This window comes from Indicator indicator, chromosome 1, assembly GCF_027791375.1.
Source record: "Indicator indicator isolate 239-I01 chromosome 1, UM_Iind_1.1, whole genome shotgun sequence".
NCBI lineage: Eukaryota > Metazoa > Chordata > Aves > Piciformes > Indicatoridae > Indicator > Indicator indicator.
The window spans coordinates 118497780-118515812 of NC_072010.1; the positions used below are offsets into that span (position 1 = coordinate 118497780).

At 37.1% G+C, this 18033-nt stretch overlaps 1 protein-coding gene across 1 annotated transcript in view; it reads left to right on the forward strand.

Moving 5' to 3' along the window:
* The window catches only part of TRAPPC10 (trafficking protein particle complex subunit 10), a 45872-nt gene that overhangs the window by 17804 nt on the left and 10035 nt on the right, over positions 1 to 18033 (forward strand). Inside the window, exons 7-14 of the mRNA XM_054383081.1 lie at positions 272 to 519; positions 2805 to 2951; positions 4866 to 4980; positions 6162 to 6238; positions 8875 to 8966; positions 9964 to 10104; positions 12434 to 12546; positions 14511 to 15025. Coding sequence (XP_054239056.1) covers positions 272 to 519; positions 2805 to 2951; positions 4866 to 4980; positions 6162 to 6238; positions 8875 to 8966; positions 9964 to 10104; positions 12434 to 12546; positions 14511 to 15025 — 1448 coding nt within the window. The remainder of the gene's footprint in view (positions 1 to 271; positions 520 to 2804; positions 2952 to 4865; positions 4981 to 6161; positions 6239 to 8874; positions 8967 to 9963; positions 10105 to 12433; positions 12547 to 14510; positions 15026 to 18033) is intronic.

The following is an 18033-nucleotide window of genomic DNA, read 5'->3' on the forward strand; positions in this document are numbered from 1 at the left end:
AGCTTGTTCCTTTGGAATTTCAGGTAGGCTTAATTGCTAAGAAGTACATTACAGACTGATTGCCACTTATAACAAATATGCAATTAAAGACAAAATGCCCATGGGGTTTCTGCTGGTGTTTTGTTTTGGGTTTGAAGTTAAGACATTGAGTCATTTAATCATATGGTAAACTTTAGAAAGATTATGCCAGCTCACCGTTTCTAGAGGGAGGATGAAGAGGCTTTGATAGCAAGCAGTGGTTGATTCTTGGATATTAACTTTATTTACTTAGATGGTGCAAACTGGCTGACGTTTTTTTGCCAGCCAGTAAGGAGCTGGAATGGTTTAATTCTCCGAAAACCAATAGACATGGAGAAGAGAGAGCTAATTCAGAACCAAGAAGCTACTCTACTGGACTTGCGTAGTTACCTGTTTTCCCGCCAGTGCACGTTATTAATCTTCCTGCAGAGGCCATGGGAGGTTTCCCAGCGAGCACTGGAGCTTCTTCACAACTGTGTGCAAGAACTCAAGCTATTAGAAGTGAGTCAGTGTAATATCTTCCATTATGTGAATGATTTTATCCAATGATGATCTAACAAGATTTTTGAAGTTCTGATGTCGGTGACCAGAGTACAGTAAGCACTGGCTGTGAGTTATCAAAATGATGCTGTAATAACAGATTGTAACAATGCTACAGTTGAATGTTTCATCATGAGGATGTTTTTGGAAAGGAATTTGGAGGCATCACATCTGAAAACCAAACCTGTATTTAGTTACAACATTCAGGTCTTCACCTGGAAAGTTAACTTCCTAAGCTGGAAGGTGATTTGTCTGTTTCTTTCCTGGATTGATTACCAGTCTCTTGAACTGTAGTTGCCATCATTTAAATTTCTGAGTGTCTTATTAAAGAAAATAAACCAGAGTGGTCAACATGCTGATATGCAGGCTAGTAGACTGTAAGAAAAAGCAGTTTTGAACTAAAAAGTTACAGTAGGGCTTCTTACTGCCATGGGAGTTAGATGCTGCTTTGATCATCTTCTGTGGTTCTTTGTAACTCATTTTAGTGCCCAGTAATGCCTTTCTGTTATGCATGTGTCTCTGGCTATCTCATCCAATGACAGAAGAAAGAGATAGAAACAAGTGACAGCTCTCACAGCTTCTTGCCATGTTGCATGCCTCCGTGCTTTACCCCTTCTCCCTCCATACTTTACTTTCTGCTGGTGTTTTTTTAATCTTCTAAAGAGGCTTTATCAGGATGTTATACACTGATCACCCTTCCTGCATGACCACACATGTCTCTGGATTGACACACAACTACAAGAACATCATTGTATGCATGAGACTATTTCAACATGTATCTCGTCCATGTCCTTACTCTTGTGGGTGTCTGATTCGCTGTTAGTTTTATCTGTGCTGTTACAGCAGTAGCTGCTAACTTTTGTCTGTCTCACGTTGTGGTAGTTAAGTTCCATAAGTTCCATCTGTTCATCTGCATTTAAAAACAGAAGATCTCCTTCAGACGCATGTGGATGCACCTTCATGTATTCTAAAACTAAGATGTAATTCCCACAGATAGCATTTTTTGTGTGAGTGTTTTGTGGTTGCTTTTTTTTCTTTCTAAAATAAATGCATGCAGCCTTCTAAATCTCTGAAGGTATTTCCTGCAGTTCCCATTTTGCTCCACCTGAAATCTGTCCTGTGCCTCCAATCATCAAGGCTTTTCTTTGCACTCTCTTTGTTTCTGCTGTTTCTGTTCTGATTTGGTGATCTAGACTAAATCCAGGTATTCCCACTGGGAGACAGTGACATTGACTTGTGCATACCATGTAGTTGACCCTGTTGTGATCCTCGTTCTTAATACAGGCAAACCTCTTAATGTGGCTTGACAGCACTGAACATACGGCAGAAAGCTAAATTACTCTATTCCTAAAGTCTTTCTCTTCCTGAAAATTATTTCAGAATTCAGATACCTTTTTTTCCAAATGCATTTTGCTTGCATGTTGAATGTTCCTATCACAGTAGTTAATTATCTAGTTTATTCAGGGTTTCAACACTTACACAGCCTTTCTAAAAGGAGTATTTTTGCATTGGTAATGAACAGATTTTTGAGACACAATTATTGTGATTATGTTGCAGATCTTTAGTTATGCTCATACTTATTTTGATTATTGCAATTTTCTGATGCCAAACTCTACTGTGTTTCTCTGTCATGTCCTGACTGATATTCTCTTCTTGTCTTTTTTTCTTTCCCCTTTTCTTTCTAAGTGTTGTTTTGTTTGCTTGCTTGCTTTTATCTCCATTCTTTAATTAGTTGTCCATGACAGATGTCTTATCCTTTGATTAACAAATCTGTTGTTGTGAAGAAAACTTAGACTGATTTGGTTTTTTGTTCAGCTTCCTTAATCTACTTCTTAGTGTACTTTTAATTTCAGTCTCTGTTAGATCTGTTATCTCCCTAGGAAAGCAGTGATGTATTTACAGAAATTTTTCCTAACTCCACTTTTGTTAGGATTAATTTACAAATTTTTGAAATATTTTCAAGTACTGGTACTTATTAGTCCTCTTTTCTCTCTCTTTCATCTTGGTGACTGTATCAAATCTAGTTAATATGATCACTGTTTAGTTGATTAGCTGTTTTAATTTCATGAACTCATATATCTAAATTATTGAGGAGGTAGTGAGAGTTGTCCTGGTTTTCATGTGTTCTTAGAGTAAGTTCTTCCAAGAGTCTCTATATATGTTACATCAGGAAAAGTATCTTGCTGAAATATTTATTCACCTGAGTGTTTCTTTCCCAGTTAATTTTTTTTTCTGTTCATTTTCAGGTCTCTGTTCCTCCCGGAGCTTTGGATTGCTGGGTATTTTTGAGTTGTTTGGAAGTCTTACAGAGAATAGAAGGCTGCTGTGATAGGGCTCAAATAGATGCAAATGTTTCCCACACGGTTGGTTTGTGGAGCTATGCCACTGAAAAGGTGAGTAAATGTTGTGTTGTAGTTGTGATATTCCAGTTTTGAAGTAGTTTTGTTTGAAGTTTTTTTTTGTGCCTGTGGAGCAGGTTGTGCACTTTTTATTAAGTAATTTAAATTGGGGTTCTGTGTGTTGTCTTGAGTCTAGTCTGGATGAGACACCCAGGTTTATATCCACTTTTTCCACTGTCTGATGAGGCCTAGGAATAATTAGGGTGACACCTCTTTGTTTATCCCCTCCCTTGCTGCTAGTTTGGTAATAATTGGCTTATTAAACTCCAGAGTGAACTCAGTCTGTGTCAGTTGGGAGGAGGAGTACGAATTTCAATTATATCAGGAAAATCTGCCCAAATTTGAACTATTTACCATTGAAAAAGAGATTGCAGCACATTGTTTACATATATTGTTATGGTAGTTATAGACCCTTAACTTCACTGAAGGTGGTACCCTTGGTTGCTTGTGAAAGAGGTGAATAAGTAATAATTTTCATTTTTTCAGCTACCATTTCTTACCATAAAGGAGTGGTAAAAGTTGTAAAGTGGCTTTTTCAGTTTAGTTAAACCCCTTCCCTAATTGCATGAATGCCTTTTCAAGTTCCACTTGCTATGAAAGAGTTGATGCCTAATGTTGCTTTTCTCTATTGGAACAGTTTAGAAAGATGTCAAGCTTCAGAAACAATTGAAATAGCACACCGTGATTCTTGTGGATGTTTTTGAAGACCAAACACACCATCATGTTGGCATAGGCTGTAGAATATTTTCTAACTATTTTAATCATAATTTGTTCACGTTTCAGTAGGTTTAGGAATTCTCTGCCTGACCCTAGAAGGTCCTTGTCTTATAACAAAAGCAGAAAAAAAGAATTTCATCTAAAGAATTACTGTTTAAAAAGAAAAAGTGAAAAGTGGAGGTGGGAGGGAAGATAAGAACAAAGAAAGAAAGAATTGTTTACAGTGTTAATGGGTGCATCAGATTCTTCCTATGATCCTATGTTTCTGTGGAAGGTGTCTATCTGAGTTGGAAATGTTCTTCCCACTCATAGCTCTCCTAACACAAAGGGTAAATGGAAAAACTGTTGAATATTGAATTAGCAGTATGGTGAAGCAGACTGAACAGAAGTAATTTTGTGACAAAATAAAGTGGAATTCAAAAAAGCAACCAATGAAAAACATACACAAGGAAAACAAGCAAAAAATTCCAAAGTTAATGACTGTCTTGATTTTATATGATGTGGAGTAATGAGACAAGCTGAGACCTTTTTTCTTTGCATGCTTACCTTGGTAGCTGTTTGACTTATCCTAAATTAATTAACCTCATGACCAACAGAGCTGGCATCATGCTGTGCTGGCCTCTGGGTATTGAGCATACTAGCTGTTGTCTAGAAGGCATTCATGCTAGTTGTGTGGCACTGTTTTATCACCTTTAGCTGTGCTAATCATCTCTTCTTCAAGAAGGTTTTCAGCTGGATACGATACTTTGGGTGAATTTTCAACCTTGTCTAATCTGTGTACTGGGGACTGCCTGTGTTTCTTGATTACATAGATTTCAAAAATACAGAGTTAATAGAAGTGATCTTTGGCAGGAACTGCCAAACAGCTCAACCTTTGACTATGTTTATATGGCAAACCAGAAGGAGTTATTCTGACTTGGTGTTATGTCTGTAAGGACGTGTGTGTATATGCATGTGTTTCAATTTTGAGTCACTACCTTACATGTAATTTATCTGCTGTGAGAATTAACAGTTATTTTTCAAAAATTCTCTATTTTCTTCCCATTGTGCAACTTTAATACAGATCCTATAAGCAGTATAAGTTGACAGCTATGGAAATGCCTTATAATGTAAGGATGATGTAAAGAATAAGAGGACTCTTATATTGATTTTTTTAGCCTATTGAAAATGAGCATCTGGTTTCTCTTATAGTTAAAATCTCTGGGTTACCTGTGTGGACTTGTGTCAGAGAAGGGACCCAATTCAGAAGACCTTAACAGAACTGTTGATCTGTTAGCAGGGTTGGGAGCAGAACGCCCTGAAACAGGTATTACCAGGACTGTATGCTTGCTTTCTAATAACAGACATTGTTTTAAACACAGAGCCTATAAATACATCACTAGTAATTTCCAAGTATCCTTGCATGTATATAAATGTTTATAAAACTCTATTAATCTCTTGAGAGCTCTTTTAATGTGTGTCTACTGCTTTAAATTATCAATGCATCTCCTTACTGTTTCAGGTATAAGTTTTTCTATCAATGCTCAGCATTTATCAACATTTATTTGTACAGCTCAAAGTTGTCAGCATTTAGAAAGTCTTGACCAGTATTGGTTTTGAATAAAGTTTTTGATACTTTAAAACAAGTATTAAAAGTAAAATTATTATTGAAACATAAATGGGAGCATCCTTGATCTGATGTGATTAGATAACCTGCAGATGAAGCTGTGAAGTGCTCTTGAGTGGCTGAACAGTCAAACTTAATCACTCCTTGTGGATTTTATCACTTGCAAAGAGACTTCTGAAGGGAAGAAGCTTTCAAATGTTAAATATGCTAGAACAATTAGTATCTTTGAAGCATTAACTGAGAGGCTGATGTTTCACTTGCTCTTGCAGGTGTGATGATGTACAATTCTTCTTACAGGCTGATTCATATATGTAAAACAAAGGCTTTTTCCTTCTAGAAATATGGACACATATTTGGTCTGGCAAAGACTTAAATTGAATAAGCTGCTTCAGAAAAGAAAAAAATTTGGGGTTGCCAAATTTTCCTTTTGAAGTACATTGTTTAAAGTAGTAAAATGTCTTTAAATTACAGTATACTTCTATCATGCTGATGTCTAAATACAGCACTGGGGCGTTGTGAGAGTCTTACTCCTGGCATAATACAGTATTTAAGTACAATTGTGTTTGTTTCTAGGTTGAATAAGTGTTATGAAATACTATCTGGAGCAGTTAATACAGTTACTAGATTGCTATTTGCCTTTACCTTGATGTCATGAACATCACTCCTGTGCACGCACACACAGAGTTGTGAAACAGCCTTTCTTGATCTTATTTTAGAGCCTGAGGAAGAAACTCGTGATCAGTTTCTAAGTGTTAGTGATGTTTTGCACATAAAATTGGTTTGAAGTTTTCTTTCCACTTTCTGCTGAAGTAAAAAGTGTGTGTGTGATTAAAATAGGAATGTATTTGTGACACCTTGCTCTGTGTTTTTTTTTTCTAAAGCCAACGCATCGCAGAGCCCATATAAGAAACTTAAAGAGGCCTTATCATCTGTAGAAGCTTTTGAAAAACACTACTTAGTAAGTATGAGTTTTTGGTTATTTGTATTAGTTTTGCATGTTTACCTCACAGATTGAATAGGGCCAAAACCTGAGAAGATAACACTAAGCACGTATCTCTCTATTTGGCTGTCAAATGTTATTGCTTGCACAATAAACACAACAAGGCTGATGTGGTTTGCAACTGGTTTGCAACTTCTGTGGGCCCAAGTTTCAAATATTTGGATTAAATTTAATATTTACATTTATGAGTTGGAGGTTATTCTCTGTGAAATTGTATACTTACTTAGTAAAAAAGTCAGTGTCACAGCCACAATATTCTGCTGTGCCAAATTCAAAATTAATTGAATCTTCCCCAGAAGAGTATTGATGTGTGAACTCAGCTTCCTTTTTGAATGGTTTAGACTTGCATCTTGCAGTGGGTGTTACATAGTTTAAATTATACTCCTGAATTTTTAATGTGGACTGTGGGATATCTATCAATAATATGGTTGGAGCTGGCATAGATTTGAGACATTAGAATTCTCATTGTATTTTAATCAATGTGCATGGTTATAGTCTGAGAGCTCCCTTTCTGAGGAGCCATTGTATTGATCTTCTGGGTTTGTTTTTATTTTTAAATGATGTTAAACAAAACAAACCCCCCTGACTGTCACAAGAGTGTGTTTGGGGTTTTTGGGTTTGGTTTGTATGAGGTTTTTCCGTACTGGTTTTTTTTTTTTTTTCCACTGAAATTTCTTATTTGCAGTGCTGCCATTAAAGTTTTCTGGGGAAAAGTTGGAGTAAAACTGAGCAACTTTTTTTAACCAATCTGAAAACTAGATATTACTTATTTTTACAAAGGTTTTACAAAGTATTTTGTCTGCAGATAGCAGTTTCATTTTTATACTTATTTTTTTGTTAGACTGGAGGGCTAGCTGGACCAAAACTAGAATCTTCAGAGTTGCTAACTGCTCTTACATGTTTAATTCTAACTTGCACCTGAAGATCTCTGCTAAATTCAGCAGTGCCTTCCTAAATTTATGCAACTACATCGGATCGACAGAGTTTGGCAATGAAAGAATTGCTGTTCTAGTTTGTTTTTCTTGACTACACTCTTATGCAACAGAAATTCAGATATCTGATACCGTAGAAAAGGTTGTTTTCTGTGTATTATGAAACCTGGTATCATCAGATGAAATCTGGAAGTCTGGGAAGTTAAATGCAGCTTTTCAGACACGTTGAAAACAAGAAGGGATGAGCTTTTATTACCAGGAAAGGCTTTGTTCTCATTCAGTGGCTAATCTCATGCAACAGCTTCAGAAACTTTGCAAGATTGTCAGGTCTTCTACAAGTATCTTGGCTTGTACCTTGGTTTTGGGGGAATGTAACCTTTTCTTTGTATGTGTAGATGGTTCTAAGACCTCTCTGGTTATACTGATCTCTTAAGGAGCGATTGCTTAGTTTATTGTAGGATATTGTTGAGAGCTCTTAAATGAAGAGGTGATTTTTCTAGACTTGCCATAAGTAACATAAAAAAATGGTCTGAGAAAGGGCTTTGGGAGCTCGTTTGAAGTAATTTCCCTTACCCCTAGGAAGAGATGCTTTTTGACAGATATTCTGCAAAGTATTTAGGCAGTTGGAAGCTCTTAAACAATTTGTTATGAAGGATAGAGTAAGTGAAGGAGAACAAGCTCCTGTGGAAGGCTGCTAACAGTCACTAGAGGCTGTGTCTAAATATGATGGGGAATGCTTTTATTATACAGCCAGAAATTAGGATATACTAAAAAAGTTTAGTGGTGGTATATAGTGTGTGTTCGAAGTGCTGTTTTTCAGAAAAAGATTTGTTGCTGTTATTTCAATCTTAGAGCAGAATCCAGGAAGGTGACATGTAGGCTGTGTGGCTGCATTGGAAATTAAGCTTAGAGATGACTGAGAAACTTCAATTTCAGATTGCATAGCTTCGAGCAGAATTCCTTTAAGGCACTCTTGCAGAAAGTAATTATCCCAATTGTAACTTAGTATTTTGCATTTCATTACATGTTTAGATACTGCAATATTTCATATACTTGATGGTATTAGGTGCAGCTTTAGTAAAAGAATCATGTACCATGTTTTAGGTGTAGTTGATTCAGTTTTGAAGTACTAGTTGTGAGCCTTGGGGGCAAGCTCTCATACTGTTCTAAATATGCTGTGGTGTATTCTGGAATGATAATCTGATGGCATATAGCCAACAAGAAGTAAGTCCTTTTAAACAAAAAAGACAGGAGGATTCAAGTGCAAAGAAGTTCTTGAAGCTGCGTCTCATCTATTGTTTCAGTGGTTTTGAGTTGCCTTATCTAATTTTTCAGTAGGCTTTTTCCTTTTGCTATTTATATCACCAGGTATGTGGAAATGACCAAATGTAGAACAAGTGAAGCTCGCCTGTTACAAACTGCTCTGTATTATGTGCTGGGGCAAGGGGAAATATTAAAAATTACTCATTCTGGTAATGTTGTAGTAACTTGAATACTGGCTAGAGGTTGTTTATGTGAAATACCAATTTTACATGAAAAATAGTAGTGGGATTGTCAGTTCTAGGTGAGTGGTTGGATTTGATGATCTCCAAAGGTCTCTTCCAACCTCAATAGCTACTAAAAATATATAAAGCTTATAATAGTTTGTTTTCTTTTAAACAGGAGCTGTCCCATGCCACCATTGAAATGTACACAAATATTGGAAGAATTCGCTCAGCTAAGCTGGTGGGAAAGGACTTGGCAGAGTTTTATATGTAAGCAAACATTTTCAATGTCTTAAATGCATTAGCTTTGAAAAGACTGAATATAATCCTTAAGGAAAATACACTGCATTTTTAAAGGGAATTTTAAAGAATTTTTTTTTTTAATGTAAGAATACCAGAATTTTCAGCCTGTATTTCAGAAGCAAAACCAACCAACCAACCAAAACCCCAAAACACAAGACCACCAAACAAACAAACAAGAACAAAACAAAACCCAGTAACAACAACTTGCCTTGAACTGTCCTATCTTCTTTAGCTTGACCCTTTCTGCTCCTTGGGAGAAAAGGGCAAAGGTTAGGGAGGAGGGTGGTGAAGAAAGAGGTACCTGCACTTACTGTAACTTGCTTTCTAATATGGATTCTGGTTTGTTTCAATGGTTATAGTTATTTTAACTACATATGTGCCTATATACACATAAGAAAAGCCAGAAAATGTGCTTTGGAGAGTAATCAGTTTCATATTTGAGGTTTTGGTTGCAAAATGTTTGTTTCCCTCACTGTGAAACTTTGCAATTTTATTCCTCATATCCAAATAAAATTTTGGTGTTTATCTTTGATGTTAAATTCTAAATAAACCTTCTGCATTGGTTTTATTTTTATTATTTAGAAGAATTTGGAAATCTTAAGTGGTCTTTTGGGAAAACATGTTGGGTGGTGTTCTCGCCTATGTTCACTAAAGCAATGTGATCTTCTAGCTGCAACAAGTTCTCCTAAATTTACTTAAATTTTTACCTGAGGGAACAATGTTAGGTTTAAAGACTACCATGGAACCTGTATAGTGACAAAATTTTCATTGAAGCATTTTCCTGCTTTACAACTGTTGAGTAAGCACATTTTCAGTTAACTGTTAGAAGCTTCAAATGACTTTTGTCATGTTTGTGGAAGGTAGCATCACCTTGCTTGCTCTAACACAGGATATATCTGCGTATGAATTTTCATGGCTGCAAAGGTTCTTGCATCACTCTCTACTCATCTCTTTATTTTTAAAGGAGGAAGAAGAGTCCACAGAAGGCAGAAGTCTACCTTCAAGGAGCACTGAAAACTTACCTTGCTGAAGGCTGGGCATTGCTTGTCACACATACAAGAAAACAGTTAGCTGAATGTCAGAAACACCTTGGGCAAATAGAAAAGTATCCTCTAAAAGGCAGAGCTGGAAAAGTCAAGGCCAGAGAAAGAATATTTCTGATTATTTTTCTGATGCATCTCTAACTTTAACAGTAGAGACTGCCAAACATCAGAAAGCTGAATTCTTTCTTGTTCATTTGTGGAGTGTTGGGTTATTTTTCATTTTAATTTTTTTAACGTCTAGTTCACTTCAAACCTGGTATGTATGGTTGCTGCTCTCTATGTTAAGTATGTCTGGGCTCTGAGAGTGGTGCAACTTCACCTAGACAAGTATGTTTAGGCTCTGAGAGTGGTGCAACTTCACCCTTATGGATGTTTTTATGTCTTACTGTTTTTTCATTTGATAAATGTGGCATGATAGAGTGTCTTCCTATATTAAGAAGCTTAATTTCTGGGCTTTCTTTCTGTAACTACTACCACCACTTTTTGCCTCTATCTGACCTGGCAAGGACTCTTCTGGTGCTTGTAAATGGTGACTTCTGGAAAAAGTTAAAACACAGGCTTGGAAGATGAAAATCCTGTGGCTTTGGTGTGGTGTTTTTAAATTTTTTTGCTATTTTTTTTTTTTAAATTTCCAGCCTTTGATCTCTGCTTCAGAATTGAAGTGGGAGTTGTTTGCTTTTAAGTTGGGTGAAATCTCAATCTTCAATGTGTGAATTAAATCTTCTCTCTAAATGCCACACAAATGCTAAGTAGTACTTTGAGAGAATGATTTGGCCTGATCCTAACTAATGTTTGACAGTCTTCAAATTCTTCCCTTTGATATTATTTGCATTATTTTCACAGACTAACTCTCTCTACTACAGCTGTATTTGTTTAAATATTAAATCTTTCTTTGTTGCTGTACTGTTGCTACTTTGAGGAGGGGTGTATGTGTGGGACAAGTCTATTGTGTGGCCTTGGGTATTTTGTTGCAATTTTTGGCATTAGAAACACCACAGTTTGAATTCTTCTGTTCATTTTAGCCTCATGTTGCCTAAATTTGGTAGCTAAGTTAAGTAACTTGATTCTAATTTGAACTGTTGTGCTGTGTGCCTCTTCTCCTTGGTGTCAAGCGACCGGATGAGAGGAAAAGGCTACAAGCTGCATCAGAGTAGGTTTAGGCTGGATATTAGGAAATATTTCTTCTCTGAAAGGGTTATCAAACATTGGAATGGTCTGCCCAGGGCAGTGGTGGAGTCACCATGCCTGGGGGTGGTCAAGGGGCCTGCGGACTTGGCACTTAGGGACATGGTTTAGTGTTGACCCTTCAGTGCCGAGTCAAAATTGTGACTGGATGGACTTTGAGGTCTCTTCCAACCAGATGTTTTCTGTGATTCTGTGATATGATATACTGCAGTAAAACCACAGATTTTCTTTTTTTTTTTTTCTTTTTTTTTGTGTTTGGGAGAATAGTGCTGGGAGAATAGTTAGAAATAAAATTCCTCTAGGTGTTCCAGACTCAGGTGGTTAGCTGAACACAGAGTACTTCTGGAGGACAGTTCTTTTGAAAATTGCAAAGAAAGGGAGCTTTCTTGAATGGGCCTTCTGGCTTTTTTAAAGTTGTTGGGCTTTTTTGGTTTTGGTTTTTCTTTACCTAAAAAGCTTATATTTCAATCTCCGAGTGACAGTACTAGGAATCATACTGTAGCTGAAAATCAGTTGGACTAAATTAAAATCTGTAGTGTATTTTGGTTTGTGTTCTATTGTACTGTGGGATTTGGGGATTTTTTTTTTTATTTTTTTTTTTTTTAGAATTGGATGTAGACATTGCCTGTTACCTTTAAAAAGTCTTACTTTGATTTTAGACACATTTTTCTGCTTCCGTGCAAATGCTTTTGAAGAATGAGAGCCAGTAATGTTGCTGTCATAGCTAAATACTTAGCTGAGCATTTGTATCCCTAGTACTCAGAAGTATAAGAAAAGTCTTATGACTTAGTGATGCTGTAACAGCTCACAAATTGTCAGCCATGTAAACTGCAATATCATTAAATACTCAACTTATTTAGTTCTAAGTGTTGGGCAGTGTAATGCATCACACTGGGTCTTTAACTTGCATGCTGCATTTATCTGTGGTCAAGTAATGAATTTTCTGTGCTGACTGATCCTTTTTTAGATTGCACAGATTAATAATGGAGCATATTTTAGTAGCTCTTGAGAGAGCAGTCTCACAAAAAAGTAGAGAATCTGCAGTATTCTCAGATGATAGCAAATCTTTTCTAATGGAAGAGTGTGGCAATGATAAAAGAGGGTCTTGTATTGAAGGATTAGAAAAACAGTACTTTTACTGTCTCATTCTCAGTCAGATTTCTGAATTTTGTAGATGTCTACCTATGTTTCCTTAACTTTGTTTAGCTATCTTCAAACAAGCAGCCTTTTGGCTGGTGATAATCACTTAACAGAAGGTGAGCGCAAAAGCTTTTGCCAAGAAATACTGGATTTTGCCCATCAGAGAGCAGAGAACCAAGGTAAGTCAGGTTCTTAAAACTTAAGCTGCTCTAATCTGATCTTAAAGTAGATTGGAAAGCTTTTTCTGATTGTTTTCATTACCTTGTGTGTAACTTCTGAACCAGTGTGGTTCTTTTCTTGTCATTTCCAGCACAATTACAAAACTTCTGCAATAACTGAGTAGTCAGTAATGAAAGGATAATGAACATTTTCACCCTGAATACCAGCAAGTCTTTGTTTTCTTTCATTTATCTGTTTCTCTGCTTTGACAGCTCTTTATTTCTTAGGGTGTTTTTTTTCCATTCCTAATTTATCATTGTCTCTATGTGCTGGCACACAGATGGCAGCTCTGTAGTGATACTTTTAATGTTAGATCTGTTCCCATCCACTTGCAGCTTACTATTTTGACCATACAGAATCACACAACCACAGAATGGTAGGGCTTGGAAGTGGCCTCTGGAGATCATCTAGTCCAGCCCTCCTGATAGAGCAGGTTTGCCTAGATCAAGTTGTACAGGAATGCATCTAGGTGGGTTTTGAAAGTGTCTAGAGAAGGAGACTCTATAACCTCTCTGAGCAGTCTGTTCCAGTGCCCTATCATCCTCAAAGTAAAAAAGATTTTTGTTATGTTTTGGTGTTCTAGTTTGTGCCCATTGCCCCTTGTCCTATCACTGGGTACCACTGAAAAGAGTCTGGCCCCACTGAAAAGAGTCTGGCCCTATCCTCTTGACAGCCACCCTTTAGGTGTGTGTAAGTATTGATAAGATGCCCTCTGAGTCTTCTCCTTTCCAGGCTAAAGAGCCCCAGGTCTCTCAGGAGCTCCTTTTAAGACAGATGTTCCAGTCCCCTAATCATGTTGTAGCCCTCTGTCTCTAGTTGTTCCCTGTCTTTCTTGAACTGGGGAGCCCATAACCTTGACCTGCTGGTCACAGTCTTCTTAATACACCCCAGGAGACCATTTGCTTTCTTGGCCACAAGAGAACACTGCTGGCTCATGGTTAACTTGTCCACCAGCACTTGTCCAGCAGCACCAGAGCTGTTTTGCAGCAGGTCAGTCCCTAACCAGTCCCAACACCTAATGCATGGTGTTGTTCTTTCCCAAGTGCTAGAACTCCACAAGTGCCCTTGTTGAACTTCATTAGGTTGTCCTCCACCCAACTCTCCAGCCTGTCCAGGGCTTCTAGTTCTTCTGTCTATTCACCATCCTGCCTCCTCTCTTTATTCTTGCTGCTGTTTCAGTAATACCTTGACCTGGGTCATTGATCATAATTCAAATTGATACAGAATAGTTTCTGTAGATCTGAAGACTTTTCATTCTTATGCAGAAGTTTTCCTTGATGACTGGATGTACCACAAGGAATCTGTTATTTTAGACTTGCTTGTTAATTAAGGTTTTGGTACTTCTAGTTGTTGGAATCTAGAAAAGAGAATGAAAACCCTTGTATGGTAAAGCTGATGGCTCAAGGCAACAGTCCAATTTCTTAGTTTCTTAAATCTGTACTTGCACTTAATTTATGCACTATTAGAAGATTGTGACTTCATGCTACTGTGGTCATTTAGAATACTTCATGTAGTAGTGAAATGAAGTAGTAAACTACTTCTTAGACACTAACTCATAGTTTAGTCATCTTTACTGGCCTGAGTGCTAAAGTCATATTAAGTCATATTAGATATAGATATAAAGAGATATATATATATATATATATATAGTTATATATATAGTTATATAGATATAACTATATATATAGATATAAAGTCATATTAAAGTCATATCAGATATAACTGTTAGAAAACAAATCTTGGGCATCTTTGTCTCATTTCTATGCAAGATAAAACTAAAATATGAAAATACTTATTTGTTCTGCAAAGAACCATTGTGAGAAGTGGATTTGTTTAATTCAAGGGGTTACACTTTTAAGAGAAAAGATTTGCTGACCTCCAGCAGCACTAGAGGAGAATAAAATCTCTGTTTTTATCTTCTCAGGTCAAAAGGTTATATTGCCTATGCACACCTTTGCACAGTTGAAAACCCTACATTTTGACCCTCCAAATGCTGTCGTCCATGTGGGTGGAAAGTTGTCCATTGAGTTGACTTTGCTGAGCCAAATGCCCATCTCTGTCCAAGTGGATCAGATTGCCATCCATGTTCACTTCAGCGTTGAAAAAAATAGTTACAGGAAAACAGCTGAGTGGCTTACTAAACACAAAACTTCCAACGGTGTTATCAGCTTTCCAAATGAAGTTACAGGCTTTCCCTTGTCAAGAAACAACTTGCCAGCACTGGAGCTATATGAGATGTATGAACGGAGTCCCTCAGATAACTCTTTGAACACAGCAGGAATTATCTGCAAAAACGTGCACATGCTACTACGAAGGCAAGAGAGCAGCAGTTCGCTGGACATGCCCTCAGGAGTGACTTTAGAAGATGGAGCTCATGTGTTGAAGTGCAACAACTTAATACTGGAACCAGGGATCAATAAAATCGCATTCAATACTCAGGTATGTCTTATAGTTGAGTAAATGTAGCACTCACGAAAGAATGACTAAAAGCTGAGGAAGAGCATAGTGCTGGCAAGTGGTCCTTGTGTTACTTGAGTGATGCCATTCCCCTTCTGGCTTTCTTCTTGACTGTTCTAGACCAATTTCCCTTGAAAGAAATCTGTTGTGTTTCTGCTGAAGTGTGCAGGTGGCTCTCCTATTTGCAATCGTTTGAGTCAGCCTTCCAAAACTTATTTTAAACATCAATATTATTGATGCCAAAAATGCAACATAGTATACTGTACATGAAGCTTCTCTGTTGAGCTTATGGAAAATAATGGTTAAAAACTTTGTTGGGAAATGCATTTTCTAGCCCCTAGTGATTGTTAAATTTGATGTGATGTTCTTCACTGTGGAGAGTGGTATTTTTTCACTCGGTGTGGATATGGTAAACCTACCTGCAAAAAGTATGAAAATGTTAAGGTCAGCTTCAAATATCTGAATTTAGAAGATGTCAGAATGAAATTTTTTTCCATTACTCAATTGCATAAGGAATAAGAAAACAAGAACACAGAGATTCTCTGCTACAGGAAGACTAAATTTACATGAACAAACAGCTGTTAAAATAGTGTCACCATCTAATAGCCACCCTCAGAAAATGGATTGTATATGGAAACTCCCTCATTTTCTGACTTAAACATGCACTCCAAGTCAACTTAATACTTGGAGTAATTATTTTTTGACTCCCATTCTTCTCCCAGCAAGCTAAGTACTCCACTGATTGCTGAAATATATAAGGGTGTAGTAGTGCTTATCACTTCTGTTCATGTTGCATTAAACTAGATGCATAGTAACTGGAAATCAGCAGGCCTTGAGTACCCATCCTGTTGGTTGGTTGTGATACGGAGGTTTGTGGGGATTTGTAGTTTGTTGTTATGTGTTTTTTGTGGGGGGGTTGGTTTGGGTTTTTCATGGTTTTAGTTTTGTTTGTTTTTTAACTGCCACCCATTCTGTGGCCTTAGACTTTGCTGATCTGTGGTTAGTTTGCTGGTTATAATGAAATGCAGAAAGGCATTTACCTGCTAACTTAGTCTGAGCCAGACCTTCATCATCTGGCATTCCAAGAGTTGGAATTTCAGGCCTCAGTTTGTTATTCTGTTCTTTGGATTTCTTTAAATATTTTCTGTCTCCCTCTGCACCCCTATAACTCTTCATAGGCAAGCATTTAATGCAGTTCAGTGCTACAGTAATGAATGTTATAGTAGGAAAAGCTTGAGTGAGGAAAATGCTGAATATTTGGTGCAGCACCTGAATGATGAACAAGAGACGGAGCAGCACAATGAGCAATACAACAGATGCTTCATTTTCTGAGCATTATCCAGCTTGCATATTGGAAAGGATATGGATGCTATGAAGAGAGAAATTGTTGTGCAGTCACATATGGTATATATGCCTTCTAGCTTTGCAACTTTCTGATTGGTTTAATTTCTCTTTAGTCCCTTTTTAAAAACTAATTTTCAAATAAAAATCTACCTCTCTGCTTCTGACTAAAAACTAACAGCTAGACAGAGCTGCCCAGGAGGTTTCATTAGCATTCTTAGCATATTTTAACTTCTCTCCTTTTTTTCCACTGTTAATTTCTATCTTGTCATAGAAGTTCACTTAGAGTGAAGCTTTCTATAGGCTTCAGTATTCTGCTTTTCTGTTCTGCAGTGCTGGGGCACAAAGCAGTAGAGAGAGAGATGTGCTTGGGATGTGTGAACATGCACTTTGTGGAACCTGCAGGGGTAGCAGGTGTCACAAGATGGAAGTTGAGTTCAAGTCCTTGATGATACAATGTGAAATGGCAGTAATGTCATTTGAACTCTCTACTGACCTGATTCTTTTAGGTTACTCATTCTTTCAAAGGACTGGACAAGTTAATGGGATTTGCAGAAGTCAGAGGTCTTGGTGGCTGCAGATGTAGTTTTCTGTAGAATAAATTAACGTGTAAGTAGAATGGGATTTCAGGCAAAGGAGCTTTACTAAAAGAAAGCTGTTAGAGACTGTCTGAGCAGGCATTTTGGCTTTATGGGATCAGGAAGCAATCTGAACCACGGAAGAAGAGATAATGAACGGAAAGCTACATACAGCTCTGCTTTAAATTTACCTTGCTCTGCATGCTTCTGGTGGCTATTGGAGGACAGACAGCCTTATGCTTATAACCTTCCTATTTCCCCAACCTTTCTATCTTTAATGAACTTTGCATGGGAAGGCTGCTCAGTGTGAATCCTGCTTAATCGTTACACAGTCGTTCAAAGCATGATTTATCTGCCCTTACAGGGGAAATTTGAACATGTTACCATTTTGACAGCATATTACTAGATAACCTGATGAAGGCTGCTTTAGATTTGAGCTGCAGAATTCACAAAATATTTGCTAAAAATCCCTTGTCATTGTAATGGTGTACTCTGTTACTTCTGCTGGATTACATAGCTGGCCAGAGGATAGAAACTGCTGACCACTTGTTTTCTAAATCTTCCTGCAGTAATGCTTAATTGCACTCCTTTTGCAGAAAGAGGAATGACCGTGCTTCTAGGATGCAGAGGGAGTTGATAATTCTTTCTGTAAATCTAAGACTGATAATGAGCATTATTTATGCTGATAGCAATCTTCCAGTGTACTTTTTCAAGCTTTAAAGAAGGTCAGAAAGCATTGTTTGAATACTTCAGGCTGATATTCCCATGTCACATTGAAGTTTATGCATATTATGAAGGATTTTAGTCATGCTTACCTGTTTATGAAGAATTCAAGGAATAAAATTCAGTGACTTCAATGTAAAAATGCATAATACTGGATTTCAATCAGTGTTTGCTTTGTAAATAACTGCAAGTGATGTTTGATTGTTGTTGTAGCTTTTTACCATAGCTTCTAATCTTATTGTTTAGATTTAATTGTACTCAGCATCAATATTTATGTATTACATTTGGGAGAATGGCACATGAGAAAAGGAAATATTTCCCATCCCCTAGCACTTAGTAGCTAAGAGC